The sequence below is a fragment of the Meles meles genome, chromosome 18, assembly GCF_922984935.1.
Source record: "Meles meles chromosome 18, mMelMel3.1 paternal haplotype, whole genome shotgun sequence".
Taxonomy (NCBI): Eukaryota; Metazoa; Chordata; class Mammalia; order Carnivora; family Mustelidae; genus Meles; species Meles meles.
In genome coordinates, this window is record NC_060083.1 from 62,624,306 (window position 1) to 62,640,977 (window position 16,672).

A 16,672-nucleotide genomic window follows, 5' to 3' on the forward strand; every position below is an offset into this window, starting at 1 on the left:
TGGTGCTTTTCAACGGCTGCTGGTGTGTGTGGCCTGGTGGGTGGGGGTGCCGCCTCAGGCTGCTCTTGTCTGTGTCATTTTAAGTGAAGCCGAGCTGCTTCGTATCCTTAGCGGCCATCTCCAGATCTTTGGCTGTGGATTGTTCAAGTCTTTGGCCCGTTTTTCTCGCCGAGTATGTTTTACTTCCGTAGTGTTTAAGTTCGCGGATGCCAGCTCTGTGCCCTGTAGACCCCCACTGCCTTTGGCCCCCGGATGCGTTCCACGCGGGAAGGTGGACAACAGGGTCATTCTGCAGAGCAGAGCTGGGGGTTGCCCACAGGGAGCCGCTGCCCCGAGCACGGGGGACGCTCCAGTCGGCGCTCCTCAGGGACGGGGGCACAGAGGTCAGCGTCGGCGGGACGCTGCTGTCAGGGTTTCCTCGAAAGAGGCGAACCTCTGAGCGCTGTCAGGCCGCCGGGGCTGTCTGTGCAGCTTATTTCCGAGATCCTGTGTCTCCGAGACAAATGAGCGGTGGCGGGAGGGTGGCGCGGGTCATGGAGAGCTTGTGCTCAGGCTCGCAGTCCCGGCGGCAGTGCCTGGGGGCAGACGGGAGATCGCCCGCAGGCCGCCTCCGTCCAGAGAAAAGACTGGGCTCCCCAGGCTTCTTTCCAGAACCATTTGCATGATTCAGATTCTCTGCAGTGAGTCAGTGTGCTGGGAAGGGTTCCTCCCGCCAAGGCCGGGGCTGCCCTTCTCTGCTAATGAGGCCGCCGTCTGGGTGCAGTCCTCCCGCAGCCGCACTTGTCTGGCTTCCGCAGAGCCGATGCCCGGGAGGATGCGTGGCGGCTGCCCCCGAGGGAGATGGCCCTGAGCTTTTAGCCTGGCCGTCTACTTTGGACCCTCAGATGTAATTTGTTGTAAATCTCGAGTGAGATTTGTCTCACCGGGAGACTTGAAAGTGGAGGCGGTAAGGGGTAGAGTTACACCGCGTCCCGGAGGGTCCGTTCTAGCGAGTGCCGGTGGTCCCTCCTGCCGTGTCACATCTGTCCCCAGGGGGTGGGTCTGCCCGTCTGTGTGCTCCAGAACCACAGTGCGTCAGCACAACGTGGGGCTCAGCCCGTCGTCGGGCGGGCCCAGCCCTCTGCTCCTGGCCCGCGCCAACACGGTACCGCATGCTCAGGGGACGCTCGGTCACGGCCATGGGTGTCCGCGTGAGAATCGTGCCGTTGAGCACCCACAGCGTAGCCGTCGAGTCGTCAGTGGCGAGGAGGGGCTGTGGTCCGGGCGGCTAGGTCCTGACTCCTTCCCACGTGAGGGTGTCCCTTCACTGAAGGATGAGCCTCCCAGCGCAGCAGGCCAGCAGTGGGGCCCAGGAGGCTTGGGGGCAGGAGGGCTGCGGCGTCTCTGGCCCCTCCGTGTGCAGGGCAGCTGCGGTCCTGCGAGGGCCCGGCCTTCTCACGGGTGCCCCTGGCGTCGCCTCACGGCTTCCGGGGCCTCCAGCTTCTAGGCCGTTCGCTCCGATTCTGCACGCGTGGCAGCGGTGTCCTCCCTGGGTCCCGCTCAGTGCCTGGAGCTCAGGCACGAGGGCTCAATGCCTCTAGGCTCACTTGCATGGACCAGGAGTCGGGGTCAGGGTTACCACTTCTGTTCTTCATGACGCTTTTGGTCCTAAACATTGGCTATTCGAAAGTTTTGATTTTATGGAAAATTACCGATGTTTTAGGATTTTACTCCCAATTCTGTAGTCACCAGTCCTCGTCCATTTATGGACATTAGACGTTAACTGGCCACTGAGGGTGGGGGAGTCCGTGTGTCCACATGGCAAGAGGCGTGCAAGGACAGGCACTCCGGAGGACGGCGTGTGCAGGCATGCCGTGCAGGTGCCCGGGAGGGGAGGTCGGGTGCTGGTCTCAGGGCAGAGCGCTTACGGAGGGCTGAGGGCCGGGAGGGGACGCGGATTGGCCGGGATTGCTTCTGGCGACAAGTGCACGGAGCCGTACTAGTGACTGCTCGCGGGGGCGCCTCGTGCCCGGGACGGTCCTCAGCATGTTCTCGTGGAAGTCATTCAGTCTGCACAAAACCGTGCGGTGGGCGCTCCCTCTGGTCCCTCCGTTTCACAGAGGAAGGCGTGGGGGGGGTGTGGGGACGGGATGTGCCACGGTCACATCCTGGCGGGGGTGCCCTGCGCTCTGTCTGCCCCCGAGCGCCGCGCCTTCTCTAGTGCAGCAGTCCAGGGCTACCGTGACGCCTTCAGGACGGGTTATGTCGACGGTTTGGTATCGTCAGGATCCTGGATGATGGTTTCTTGACTCTCCTCTCACGATGGCAAGATAGCTGCTGCGGGTCCCAGCAGCACATCCTTAGAGCTGTGTCCAGAGGGAGAAAGGAGGAGAGACAGCCATTGTCTTTTTACCAAGGAGAGCACTGTCCTACTGTCGGCCAGCTTCCCGTGAGTCTGTCTGGTCAGCCTTGCTGCCGGGAGACTCTTGGCCTCTCCAGCGGGGCCAGGTGAGCTCTGCGGGAGGGACGAGCAGGCGAGGGAGGCCTGTTGTCAATTAGGTTTGCTGTCTCTGTTCTTGAGACTAGACGCATCTCCAGGGCCGTGACGGGAATGGACTGCAGCCTGGCCGGGGGCCCGCTAGTGCCCAGTGCAGACGTCCAGCCTCTGTGCCCTGGCTGGAGCCCCGCTGGGTGAGCGGCTGCCTCAGTGACACAGTGGCACCTTGAGGGCTGGGGTTGGCCTTGGGGTGGCCTCTTACGCCGAACAGCAGCCGGCCTGTTGCAGTTCCTGGGGACTGTGGGATAATGAAGTACTAGGAAGAGGCCTTTTTTTTTCTTTAAAAGCTTTTATTTATTTATTTGACAGAGATCACAAGTAGGCAGAGAGGCAGGTGTAGAGAGAGAGAGAGAGAGGAGGAAGCAGGCTCCCCGCTGAGCAGAGAGCCCAATGCAGGACTCGATCCCAGGACCCTGAGATCATGACCTGACTTAACCCACTGAGCCACCGAGGCGACCCAGAAAGGAGCCTTTGTAATTCAGGTCGGACTTTGCCTAGAATTGTTACTGCAAACGTTTCTGAAGTTTTATCAGATTATTTCATATTTTGGAGTTTTGTTTTTAAAGAATTTATTTATTTATTTATTTGGGAGAGAATGAGAGAGAGAACACAAGAGGGGAGATGTCAGGGAGAAGCAGGCTCCCTGCTGAGCAGGGAACCCGACTCAGGACTCGATCCCTTGACTCCAGGATCATGACCTGAGCCGAAGGCACTGCTTAACCAGCTGAGCCCCGGGCGCCGCACATATTTTGGAGTCTATCTGTGCGAGCAGGAGTCCATCTCGAGGCTGGTGGACACTGTGGTGGCTCCCAGACAGCGGAGGCTGGTGAGCAGATGTACCTGTTGACGTCCTCGTTCCCCACGGCAGCGTCCCTCAGTCTGCTCAGTAAATCATTAACTTACTCACGGGAACTGTGGATCTGGCTGGTGGGAAGAGTGCTCCCTGGGGCGGGGGCAGAGGGCCCTGAGCCCCCTCCGTCCGCCTTCCCCCAGGCAGAGCAGGCGTCTCTGACCCAGCAGGACACAGAGGCCTCCTTGGCCCGAGTCTGGCCTCTGGCCCAGGACCGGTGGTGCTTTCCTCATGCAGTCAGAGAAGGCGGCGTGGTCAGGGTGCTTTGTAAGCCACAAAATCTCCCTGTTCCGGGGAGCTGGCCGCACAGGAAGGCTTTCGTCAGTTTAGCTTGGGAATGGGAAAAAGCAGTGACTCACGGTGAAAAAGCGAAACACTTAACTAGAGGGGCGCCTGGGGGGTTCAGATGATTGGACCTCTGCCTTCGGCTCAGGTCGTCTCAGGGTCCTGGGATCGAGCCCCGCATCGGGCTCTCTGCTCCGTGGGGAGCCCCCCCCCCCCCCGCCTCTCTGCCTACCTCTCTGCCTACTTGTGATCTCTGCCTGTCAAATAAATAAATAAAATCTTAAAAAAAAAAAACACAAAAAAACCAAAAACACTTAACTGGAGAGAAGTTCCCAGGTTAAGTCGAATATATCTTATGTCATTATTATACCTTCCTCTTGTGTAGCAAACTTGAGGTTTTTCTGAGGCATATCGATATGGTTTACATTCATGAAACATATTTTTTCCAAATGTGTTACTCTTTCAGATTCTTGCTACGTGTATCTTACCTGTGCTCAAAGACACATTTCAGATTTTCCCTGTCCAGACCCCTTCTTGAACTGCCTGGCTAAGCCTGGGACAAATGCTTCATATATGTACATTTTAGTCAAAAATGGCCAATTTTGACTTTAAGTTTTATGGAAGTGATTCTAAGGGCGTTCGTTTTAATCATGGAAACATTTTGAAATGCTGTTTGCCTCTTTGTTTTTGTCTCTTTATTTATTTTCGTGTGCTTTTAAACTTATTATGGCAAATTTCCTCATCTAGCCGTCGTCTTACAGTTGCCACCCTGCTCCGTCTTCTGGGCCGCCCCCCAGTCTCCCTCCCACCCACGCCCTGGCTTATCTTAGGGCCGGTCCAGACATCCTGTAATTCCGGCTGGAAGTCGTCAGTGCGTCTCCAATGGCGACGTTACTTCTAAAGACACACATGAGCAGAGTTCATTCATTTGAATCAGCATTCGAGTGAGGCGAGTTCTCTGGGGTTGGTCGATCCATTGGTCCCTAGACTCTTCCGGAAGTCCGTCCCCGGCTCCCGTCCGGCTCCACGTTCTGTCTTCCCGCGAGACCTCCTGGTGCAGAAACCAGGCTGCTGTAGGGTCCTTGCCGTCTGGAGCCTGCTCTGGGCCAGCCACACTCACCGGCCCTTGACTCTCCTCTATGCCATGGTAACCCTAGAGGCCTCGCCAGATTCGGTCCAGTTGGAGGGGTGCCCGGGGCACGGTGTCTCCTGGGGGGGTTCCCCGCTAGCACGCGTGTCGTGCCGTTGTGTCCTTTCGCTGACGTTAGCAGCTGCGGGTGCTCATTGCCTGGAGCCGTCCGTGAGCGACTGCAGGATGACCGTGTCGTTCCCCCGTGCGCCCGGTGCGTCGCCTGGGACATCTCTGTGAAGAAAAGCCGCTTCTCACCAGTCACTTGGCGTCTCGCGGTGTTGCTCATCTAGGAAAGCTAATGTCAATACATACGTCCTTTTATTTAGCAGATTTCAAAATCGTGAGTGGGCTTCCCCCAGAGGTAGGCGGTCTGGGGTGTGTGTTTGTCTTCGTTAATGTGCCGTAGAAGCTTCACCGTTGCATCTGTTAACCGTTGGTGCGCACGTGGTCTCGTCCTGGGCCAGTGGGGCCTCTTGAATGTGGCCCCGAGTCTTTTTGAGACCGTTCTAGCCGTCTTCCCTGTCGGGTATATCCACTTCCTGCTCTAGGCCTGCAGTCACCAGGTCCCTGAGGAGTCCTGGCTTCCTTTAGTGAGGATGGTATTTAGAGAGCTTCCTCTGGCCCCCCGGGGTGCTTGCTTCTCACCCTCAGACCACCCTCCCGCCCCCACTCTTCGGTTTTAAAGATGCAACTTGCCGTGAGCTCCTACTGCTTCAGTTTCAGGGTTGCAAGGTTTTACCTGATCCCATGGGTCTTACAGCCGCATCAGCTCCCACACGGAGCGTTGGGATTTTTCACGGCATCCACGTGACCACCCCACACGCAGCCCTCGCAGGAAGCAGCAGGGCACTACGCGCGGTGTTTTTCCCGGAAACTGTTCACAGCGCGTCTGCGGCTCCTTCCGCCGGCGGGCGTGGCTGGGGAGTCGGGTGGCTCACTTTAAAGCACTCGGAGGGTTTCCTCTCTGTCTGGAATACAGCCAGCCAGAGGCACAGTTGAGTTCATTTGTTTCATTTGACTCACGGTTTTTAAGGACTGCTTTCTAAAAATGCTAATTTTGCTTGGTCGGTAAAATATTTAGTGGCTCCCAAGTCAAATACACAAAACAAGGTACATTCCAAAGAGTCTATCCCTGTCGTCGTCTTTCTTTTTTTCAAGTCCACTCCACGCCCAGCACGAAGCCCAGTGTGGGGCTTGAACTCAGGACTGTGCGATCAGGGCCCGAGCCGAGATGAAGAGTCGGACCCTTGGCCGACTGAGCCCCCCAGGTGCCCCATCCTGTCCCTGTCAACCCTGTCTGGCTTCCTTCTGCGGCAGGTCCGTTAACATTTCCCAGCGCACACGTATGTAAACGTGTGTCTCTTTACACACACGTGTTTGCTGCTTTCTTGCATAAATGGGAGTATCGTGTATACAGTTTTCTCCGTCTTGCTATTTTCACCTTATTAGATTAGAACCGGTGTGTCCTCCCTAGAATTAAGGCTTCAGTTTTTCCTTGAAAGCGGGTTTCCCAAACGGGCACTGTTGACCTTTTGGGCCAGATGTGTCGTCCTTGTGGCGACAGTGACCCCCTCCCCTGCCGTGCTGTGAGGACGGTTGTGGGATGTTTGGCACCTTCCCTGGCATTTATCCGTCAGGTGTCAGGAGCCCCCTTCCCGCCTTCCGTCCACCTGTGTCCGGACCTCACCCACCTCCCCGGGGCAGAAGGCTCCCTGCTGAGAGCGGCATGTCCTGGGGGCTCTGCAGGACCACACGGGCCCCTTTGTTGCAGAAGTGGACTCAGACCCTCTCCAGAAGTTCTGGCTTCTGCTTTTGGATTTGGACCACCGAACCAGCTCTCGTGGGTCTCTGCTGCGTCTCTAGCGTGTTAAGGAAGGAAGGAAGGAAGGTTGTTACTGAGTAACACAAAGCAGAGGCGAGGGTTTGGTAAGTTTCATGTGAAACTGCTCTTAAGTTTCATGTGAAACTGCTCTTACATACGCGTTGAAACCTGAGATGTGACTGAGAAAACCGCCTTGAGCAGCGGTTCGCAGATGCAGCGTGTGAAGGGCCTCGCGGGTCCCTGCTGCACGTGCACGCCCCGGGTCCCCCTGTTGTCCCCACAGTCCAGCTGGACAGTTGGGTGGCTGAGGGAAGGAGCCAGGACCAGCCTTGGCCAGGATGCCAAGGGCCAGCGAAACCGTCCCAAGTACCATCCTCGAAACCATGGGTGGGGCGGACGAGCTCAAGGCTGGAGTGCGGTGGTCCACGCCGCAGGGATGGCGGGGATAGCGGGGAGCAGCTGCCGAGGCCCCAGCTCACATGCGCATGTCACGCCCAGACTTCCGATGCCCCACACGGAAATCGAATCAGGGCTGACAGGATCGTCGTGAACAACATGCACCTAATGGGAATGAGAAATTTCCTTGAAAAGTAAATAAATGGGGGGCGCCTGGGTGGCTCAGTGGGTTAAGCCGCTGCCTTCGGCTCAGGTCATGATCTCAGGGTCCTGGGATCGAGCCCCGCATCAGGCTCTCTGCTCCACAGGGAGCCTGCTTCCTCCTCTCTCTCTGCCTGCCTCTCTGCCTGCTTGTGATCTCTCTCTCCGTCAAATAAATAAATAAAATCTTTAAAAAAAAAAAAAAAGTAAATAAATGGGATCAGCAAGCATGCTGCTGTGAGAGCTGGAGATCTGGGTTTCCAGCCGTAGCCAGAGGACGTTAGGCTCAGCTAGTCTGGCCCTCCTGCCGGCTGCCGCTGGGCCTGTGGGCAGCCCTCTCCGGGGCTTTGCTCTGAGTGGACTTGTGGGGTCAAGGCATCAGGCAGCCGTCACTCGGTGCTGAATCTGTGGCTGTTTGTCTGGATGAATCGGAGCGTGCTTCAAGATGATGGGCGAGCCCGGGGGCGCGGCCCCAGCTGACCGCGCTGCTGGCCTGGTCTGGCAGCCACTTAACAAACACTATTTCCTCCTCAGTGTGAGGCGTCTCAGCGCCCCGAGTGTGTTTATTTCCTTACCCCTTCTGTTACCGTTAGGGATGACACGGCCTACGGGGACGCGGAGAGCTGTTTTCAGAAGCTCTCTGCCGGCCGCGGCGGTGGCGCAGACAGGCTGCAGACCTGGTGTGTCTGTGTCCCTGTGTCCCCGGGGCCCCGTCTCCCCTGCCCCTGCCAGGCAGCCCTGTAAGTCGCAGTTACAGGCCCCGCTGGGTGGTGGTCTGGCATGGATGGCAGGAGGGAGCCGAGTCTTCAGTGCTAACGTGCTGTTGGGAAATGGACCAAAATCAGTAGCGGAGAGAGATTTCGGTTGCTTTGTTCCCGTGGCTCCGTGAGAGCCTCGCCGGGCTGTGTGTGGTTCTTGGCTTTGCTGCCCGGTCAGGGCACGCTCTCCTGCTCTGCCGAGGTTTCCACCCCTCATGAGATGGGGGGGGGGCAGGGTTCCCTGGTGGGGCCCAGAGGCCATGTTCAGCCATACCGGATCATCCCATTGGGGTGGCCAGACCTAGCCCTCTGTCGTCTTCCCTGCGTGTCCCCGTTTGCGCCCGTGTGAGCGAGCTCACCAGTCGTCTCCGCGTCTCCACTGATGGGCTCAGGGTACTGAGTAGTAACACCACAGAGTCTGGCTTAGAAATGGGCCCTGCCCGCACACCGTGTGTGGCCCATGGTAGTCACTGACCCTCCCTGTGTCTCAGCTCCCGTCTGTAGAACGGGGCGTTCCGGCCGCCTGCTTTGCGTGGTGCTGGCGCAGGCAGGCGAGTGGGGGTAAGTGAGGGCTCAGGATGGTCGCTGGTGTGTCCTCTGTGCGGCACGCATGCAGACCTCCTCCCACCCCTTCTTGCCCCGTGTTTTCCAGGTCCTCTGCCGTGCGTTTGCTCATGTTGTCCTCAGACTCTGAGGGGCACAGGGCCGAATGGGGTTCGCTGTTTTAGGAGGAGGAGCTGAGGTTTGGTTTGATTCCCACACTTTCCCAGGGTGAGTGGCTGATAACTCACCGGTCTAGGGCTGAGTCTCAAGCCTTGAATCTCAGGGATCCTAACTGTAGTGGAGGGAGGGGACTTACTAGTGGGCACAGTAGACCCTCCCTTCTGCAGCTGCTGCCCAGCACGGGGTGGCAAGGCCTGGGAACTCAACAGGGACTGTGCCCAAGCGGGGAGGAGATCCTGGCCGAGCTGCCACCCGGGTGCAGGGGGAGGGGGGAGAGGGGACCCCCCGGAGGGGCCTCACTGAGACCAGACTTGCTGCTAGCCTGTCGGGCACATCACTGTCCAGGGCAGAGACCTTCTTAGCCAGTCAGAGCCTTGTCGGAGACGCCACTGCCCTGGGCAGATCTGGTGGGGCGAGTGGGGAAAGCCTGGAAGTATTTGTGCCAGCGGCTACACTAGCTGAAGTCAGCGACGTGGACCAGGGCCTGCTGGAGGGCCGGCGGAGCTCTGGGCACCAAGTGGACCAGGGCCTGCTGGAGGGCCGGCGGAGCTCTGGGCACCAAGTGGGAGAGTCTTTGAAGGACTAAAAATGTGGCTTGGAGATAATTTACTACTCAGGCGTAGAGGGGAGCCCTGGACCATCGAAGCAAGCAAGCATGTAGTGCGGTCAGAGCTGTCTGCGGGGGGATCGCAGCGAGGCGCGAGGCGAGCCCCGCCGTTCACTGGAGCGCTGCCCCGTGCAGGCGGGTGGCCTTTTGAAGCCAGACCCTCCTGAGGGGTCACTGTAAAGGAACATTCCATTTCTGTTCGCTGAAATTCCAGAATAACAGGGAAAGGTTATAGAAATAGCCGGAAAGTGATGGGTGACGTCTGTGTGTCTGGACTTCTAAGTTCTCCCTTTCTGCCATGCCTGAGGTTTGAGGGAAGAGGCTGGACCAGGGAGAGAGGGGAGAGACAACAATCTCACCAGTCTGAGGGAGGAGGCAGGGGAGGAGAGCCAGGTGAAGGCGGGATGGGGATTGGCCCTGCAGAGAGCGAGGGGCCGCCTGGGTCGCTGGGGACCTGTTTGGTGGCAGGAACCTCACGGCGCTTGTCCGCGAAGGCTTGCTGACCCTACAGGACAGTCTGGGAACAACAGCGACATACTGGAATGGCTTGGAAAGGAGAGGTTCACGACCTCATGCGTGTGGCATGCCATCAGCACGCACATAGGCCTGCCCGTGCGGGGTGCCTCGCTGTTCCCACACTGGCCCTCCAGCCGAGGGAGAGGAACGCAACTTGGCCAGTCAGCCACCCATCCCCCCTTTCTGCCTGGTCAGTATTTGACGTTCATTTGCTCCCTTCCCCTTAGTCTTTGTCACTGGAAGACCCCTTGCCGTCCGAAACCAGGAGCCCGGCAGGGGCGCTGCTGCTTCTCCATCCCCTTGTCTCCAAGGAGCTGTCCTGAGCGGGGAAATGTCTTTTCATGACTTTTCATGCCATTACAAACCTTGGAAGACATATACATTTGCCGGTGACAAAGTGAATCTTCTTTCCTCCGGTCTCTGCTTGCAGACAGTGCTCCTTGTTTCCTACACCAGACAGACAGCTTGTCCCCTGGGAGGGTCACCTGTCTGCCCTGGCGGTCCCGCTCACAGGGAGTGTCAGCTGCGTCTCACTGCGCTCCCGGAGCTGGCTGCACCCGCGGGTGCCCGCGTTTGCCCCGGTCTGGAGCGGCAGAAGGTCATGGGAGCCGAAGAGCTTGCGCACTCCGTCCCAGCAGGGCAGAACATGGTGCAGAAACTCCGGTCCTCCGGCTCCCAGCTCCTTTTGAAGAAGCCCACTGGGCTTTGCACTCTCAAGTAAGAAGTCTGGATGGGTCACCTTTGGCTCCTACACAGTTACGTACTGAGTGCCAACTACGTTTCAGGCACTGCACTTACCCAAGGTGGCCGTGGTGACCAGGGAAATCGATCCCGGCCTTCCCAGGACTTAGGAGAAAGGTGGCGGGAGGGCCGACAGGCGGGCAACGAGCAGCCGGAGTCGGGGCCAGCAGTGCTGTCGCTGGGGAGCTGGATGTGCTGTGGGAGCGCCTGGCATGGGGCACCTAACTCAAGTTCCTGGGGCCACCAGAAAGTGAGTTCTGGAGAAGGGACAGTTAACCTGATCTTTGAAGAAGGAAGTGGAAATGTCCGGGCAGGACTTGGAATTGGGGTTAGAGGACGAATAGGAAGAGAGTCTGGCAGAGGGCCAGAAGGTGGGTAGGAACGTCGACTTGAAAGATACTTCCTTGTGGTTGGAACATAGACTCTCAGAAGTTGTCGAGACGGGATTTGGTCGGGACTCCTGGGCCGCTCCGAAGAGCTTGCCGTGGGTCGGTGGGAAGCCGGCAGAGGGTTTTCAGCAAGTGAGACATGCTGAGTGCTGAGGAGTGGGTTTGGACAGAGCAGAATAGTACCGGTGGGTTACGTGGGAGGTTTGAGTGATCTGAGAAATGGGTGGCGGCGGCGGCGAGGATGGCGGGGGTTAGTGATGGTTGGATGGTGGTGAGGATGGTGGCGCTGAGGACGGCTGGCTGGCCCTACGTGGTGTTACTGGGAGTGGAAAGGGCTTTTTGAGGGTGGGGGCATAAAGCCCCTGAACGGCCAGGACCCAGAGCTTTCCCTACAGGGCTGCCATCTAGGACAGGCATCCCTCGAGCAGACCTGACCTTCCTCTCTGCCCCGCATTTCCCCGGAAGTCCTTCCTTCCTACTTGGGGAAGGGCAGAGAGTGAAACATTTTCAAGTTCCCAGACCAGGGGCAAAACTGGCCCAAATTCGAACATTACATTTGTTCCTCCTGGATGGTCCTGAGAAAATCTCGGGGGGCATTTCCTTTCTCGAATCTGAGCTGAGATGGCATCGTCGCCGAGGGAGGATGGAAGGGTGGAAATGAGGTCATTGGCCCAGCTGGGCGAGGTGGCAGTGGTCTTCACTTGATGCCCTAAGGACACGCAGGCCTCCTTGCTGTGGGGTCTGCCAGGAGAGAAGACCCTGGAGCACCGCCCCGACTCCCTGTGCCCTGGGTGCCCTCGCAGCATCCGGGGTGGCCTCGCCTGACCACGAGCGTCCACTGCACTGTCCTGGCCCTGGACTCCGTCCTCGCACGAGGAGGAGCCTGAGAAGAACATAGCTGCCCGGGGGACACAGAAGCTGGCTGCGGCCGCCCTGCTCAGGCCTCCTTAGTGCAGAAGGTTGCTGGATGTCAGCGAGGGGCCGGCGGCCATCACGAGGACAGGAGACACGGGTCCCCGTGTTCCTTCATCCGGCCAAGCAGCAGCCTTGGTCTCCCCCCGTTGCCTCCTGCACAGGATCCATGCGCATCTGAACCACGTCTTGAGGACGCAGTGCCGACCCCCACAAGCCGTGTTTGCGAGACGGCGGCATCTTTGCTTATGTCGCTCACATGGTCACGGGTCCCACAAGGGGCTCGGTGCTTCCTCTGCCGTTTGCGCCCCTCGGCCTGTGGAGCTGGGGTCCAGGCATCGTATTTCAGAACCAAACCGAACACGGTGTGCTGACATTTAGTTTAGTGCTTCTCATTCCAAAGCCCTTAAAAATATTAATTAATTCCCAGAAAGCCCCAGGAGACATATTATTCCTCTCCGAAGCACCTTTCATGCTAGTCCGTAACGGTTCTTCTGGTGCAGTAGGTGGGAAAGTGAGGCTAAATCATTTCTTCGCAGCCCCACGGGAGAAGACCTTGGTGGAGCCGAGGTCAGCAGTAATGAATCTCGTTTCATAGCTGTCTCGGAGGAATGTCAGCCCCGTGGCCTTGCATGTGATTTGGGGGAACCCACACCCCCCCTTTAGGACTGGTCTCTGGGGGAGGCGAGCCGTCCTTCTCCGGAGCTGGGACGTTGCAGACCTCAGTTCATTTGCTGCACGAAGGAGGCCAAGCTGAGGGGAGCCGTGAGCGAGCAGTGGGGGGCGCTTGGCATGTCCCCTTGAAACATGCCCAGCGGCCTGGGACCGTGACGTGAGTGCAGGCCCACAGAGTGGACGGCCGCCTGCTGCCAGCGGATGGTGTGGCCTGGGTGATTTCAGGGTGCCTTGCCTGGGAGCGGCTCCTGCCTGCCATGTGCCGGGCTTCTGTATTGGAGGAGCACGAAAGCCACTGGCGAAGGATGCGTGAAATGAGGGGCTCCCGGTGCTTGGGGGTGAGTGTGGGGCCTTCTCCTCTAGCCCACTCGCCGACTTCACGGCGTGCTCGTGCGGTGTGGCTTTGGGGGTCCCGGGTCCAAGTCGTCTCCGTAAGGTGTCCCCTGTCTGCCCCGGAGCTGGAGTTCACTTATCAGCCACCTTCACCTTGTCTCGCGGCGTCAACCCAAACCGAGCTGTGCGGAGCGTTAGGACTCCGTGCCCGGCTGTCGCGCTCAGAGCACAGACCCGCGGTTTGTCGGGGAGGAGTCCGGAGCGTGAGCCTGCGTTGTTTTCGTCACTGTTTACTCTGTGGGATTCCAGAACAGGCAAGTGCCCGCCACCTAGACCCGGCGATGTCCATGGGCACGCCTTCCCACACCGCGCTGGGAGTCACTCGTGTCACTGTAGCGTCGGGTCGGATTCATCCTTTTCCTCTTCTTGTCACTCACTCGGCAGCTGTTTGCTGTGACTGAGCGCGTCGTGAGGCCGTGGGAAGAATGCGGGCACAGAGCCAGTGCTGAGGGGCACACCTGAGCCTGCCTCGTAGCTCATGGTATCAGTGGGCCTGACACGGTCACACATGGACACGTACGACGGCTGTGTGTCGGAGACGGAAAAGGTGGTCCGTCCTGCCCGGGGGTCCAGGGAGGGGCCGTGCACCAGGGCCGGGGCCTCCATGACATGGGGTTGAGCCCCTGCTTTGACCCGGACCATCTCCCTGCCGGTCGGCCCTTCGGAGCCCCCATGTGGGGACCCACAGCCTCCGTCAGCGTCAGGTAGACGCATGCTGCCCTGCCCGTGGGAGGGAACTTGGCCACTCACCTACGTGTGAGCGTTCTCTCGGGCCTCCGGGGCGGCCCCCTTGTTTTATGGGCAGCGATCTGGCCTGTTTGGGGGAGACGCGGGGAGGGAAGACCACGTCCTCTAACCGTGTTTCGTTCGTGTGCATTAGCGCTGTTGATGCGGAGTCGATTTCAGGGCCTGCTCATCCCGCGAATTCCTTCCGTTCGCCCACGCGGGCCCGGGCTGGAGCCAGGGGGGCTCGGCAGGGCCGGCGTGGCCCGGAGGAGGGGGCAGGCAGCTTCCTTCCTCTGGCCGGCGCTTTCTCTCGGCACTGCTGTGCCGTGTCGGCCCGCAGCCTCCTGCACTTTACCAAAGTATGCCTTTCCCCTTCCAGAGGATTTTTCTCAGGAGGCTTCGGTGTCTCCGAGAGATGTGGTTGCTGTCACCGTGGCTGGACCTGTTGCTCAGTGTGGCCGTGTGGCCCTCCCTCATCTCGCGTGCTCGTCACGCAACTCCCCGGGGGTGCTTGCTGTCTGGACGAAGCCTCACGGCCTCCCTGAGGGAGGCATCACCCCAGGCTTACCGGCGGAGAAGCTCGGGGTCACTCGTCCAGGGTCTCACGGCTGCTCAGCGCAAACTCAGGGTGGGGACGGGGCAGGTACCCTGCATATCCCTAACTCCACGGTGAGTTTTTTCATCTTCTCCCGCGACAGGCCCGGTACAAGCAGAGCCTCGACCCGACCGTGGACGAAGTGAAGAAGCTGTGCACGTCCTTACGCCGAAACGCCAAGGAGGAGCGGGTTCTCTTCCACTACAACGGCCACGGGGTGCCCAGGCCCACCGTGAACGGGGAGATCTGGGTCTTCAACAAGGTAGGAGCTCCGTCAGAGGTTCGTGCGAGCCCCGTCCCTTTCTCCTGCCGCCCAGCCGCGTGTAGGTGTTGGCGGTCGGCCACGGCTCCGCTGCTGGTCACTGCGCGTCCATGGACCCAGACACAGTGAGGTCGGGCTGGGCTGTGTGGTGGGTTGTGGGGTCAGCTCCGTCTCAGCTGTCAGGGCTGGGACAGGCACGAGGCGCATGGCCACGGAGCGGTCGTCTGGAGGCCGTGGCGTGGTGCTCCCGGCGTGGTGCTCGCGGTGCACTCTTCCCGCCGCAGGCAGGACCCGCTTGCGCTTCTGCCGTGTGGGTCGCACGGTGACCAGGTTTCTCAGTTCGGTGAGTGTTCCTCTGAGAATCAGGGGTTCCTTAGGTAAGAAAATGGTAAGAAAATGACTCCAAGGAGCTCACACCAGGCCACCTGCAGATGCGGCCTCGGCTCCGCGCTCCCCACGGCCAGGCGGGTGGCCTCCTGCAGCTCCTTAACCAGCCACGGGGGGTGAATGTGAGGGTCGGCGACACCCTCCCACCACTTTCCTGGCTGGGAATGGCGAGTCCCCCCCGACCCCCACGGCCCCATGGTGGGGCCACGCGCTCTCGCACACGGTGTGCCGAGTTGGGCACCACAGGGCTTTGGGGCCCCTGTGCCCTCTGTAGCGCAGGCTCCCTCCTCCCCGCCGGGGTCACCAGTACAGCGGATCTCGGGTCATCGCTACCTTGCCTGCCTTTGCAGCCGCCGCCCTTTCTGTGGCCGTCCAGGCGCGTTGGGTCTGGGTGTTTGCTGGCTGTCGGGATTGGGATCCTTCAGGGCTGCTCCCACCCCGGGTGTCGCTCCGAGCGTCCGTCCCTGCTGCTCCGGTGCTTGTCCTCGGGCCCACTGCGGGGCCTCTCGGGACCTGCTCACAGCCTTCCGCACAGGCAGACGTCTCCGTGGCTCCCGTGGTTTTCCTAAACTGCCCACCTTCCTGCCCAGCACTGTGGTCAGGACTTGGTTTTTCTGCCCAGTGTGGGGGTACTGCGGGTCTCCCCAAGGGCCGTGGCCTGAGCGCCTTCTGACCGCTGGTTGGCCGTGGAGCTTCCCCTTCTTGAAGTGCTCGCTCCTCTCCGTTTTCCGCTGGGGCTACCATGTTATCTTCCTGTGGATTTGGAAGAATTCTTCACATCCTAGACAGCGACCCTTCATCACCTTTATGAATTGTGAGTGGCCTCTCTCAATTTATGGCTTGGTCTGTTGGTTTGCTTTTGTCTCTTAATGGCGTCCCCTTGTAGTGGTTCGTTGTTTTCATGTGGTCATCGTGGTCAGTCTTCCTTTATGGTGCGGACGGTTCGTGTTCTCCATAAGAAGTCTGCCTCGTGCCAGGTTGCAGGTCTTCCCCCAGATGCTCTTCCAAAGGGCTTGTATTTCTGTCCGTTGCATTTAGGTCCCTAATCTGCCTGAAACAGGTTTTGTACGTACCATCAGGCCGGAGTTTATTCTCTACTTTTATCCCCCCCCAACAGATACCTCCCAGTTCTGTTGTTATTAATGCCAACTTTGAACAAAATCACGTTTCCACAGTGTGGGGGCATGTTCTGACTGCTCTGCTCCATGGGTCTGCCTCTGTGCCAGGAAACTGTTCACGAGGCAGGTTCCCAGTGCTCGTGGTGTTTAGGGGAGCAGAGCCCCCCCATTCTTCTTCAGTTCTTCTCTGCTGTCTTGGCCCTTATGTCTTCCTTTGAACTAGTCCATCAGTTGATTAACGGTGGGGGAGACTCGGGGTCTTTAAATAATGAGTCTGCCAAAGTTTGCTCTCCTTCTTCTTTTAAAAGATTTTATTTATTTGACAGACAGAGATCACAGGTAGGCAGAGAGTCAGTCAGGCAGAGAGAGGAGGAAGCAGGCTCCCCGCTGAGCAGAGAGCCCGATGCGGGACTCGATCCCAGGACCCTGAGACCATGACCTGAGCCGAAGGCAGAGGCTTAACCCACTGAGCCGCCCAGTGCCCCCAAACTATGCTCTTCTTAAGTATCAGTAGTATTTCATAATTTCACAAAAGTTTGCATCATTTGTTAGATATATTCCTGGCTGCTTTATATTTTTGATGTTATAAATATTTACTATAAAATTGTATTTTTAAGTTATTACCAGGGTGTATGGAAAGACAGTCGA

General features: G+C 58.7%; 1 protein-coding gene across 2 annotated transcripts in view; it reads left to right on the plus strand.

The window, feature by feature from the left end:
• Positions 1–16,672, plus strand: part of RPTOR (regulatory associated protein of MTOR complex 1) — a 307,922-nt gene that overhangs the window by 112,794 nt on the left and 178,456 nt on the right. For both annotated transcript variants that reach the window (XM_045984016.1, XM_045984017.1), the window contains exon 4: positions 14,361–14,519. In XM_045984016.1, coding sequence (XP_045839972.1) covers positions 14,361–14,519 — 159 coding nt within the window. The remainder of the gene's footprint in view (positions 1–14,360; positions 14,520–16,672) is intronic.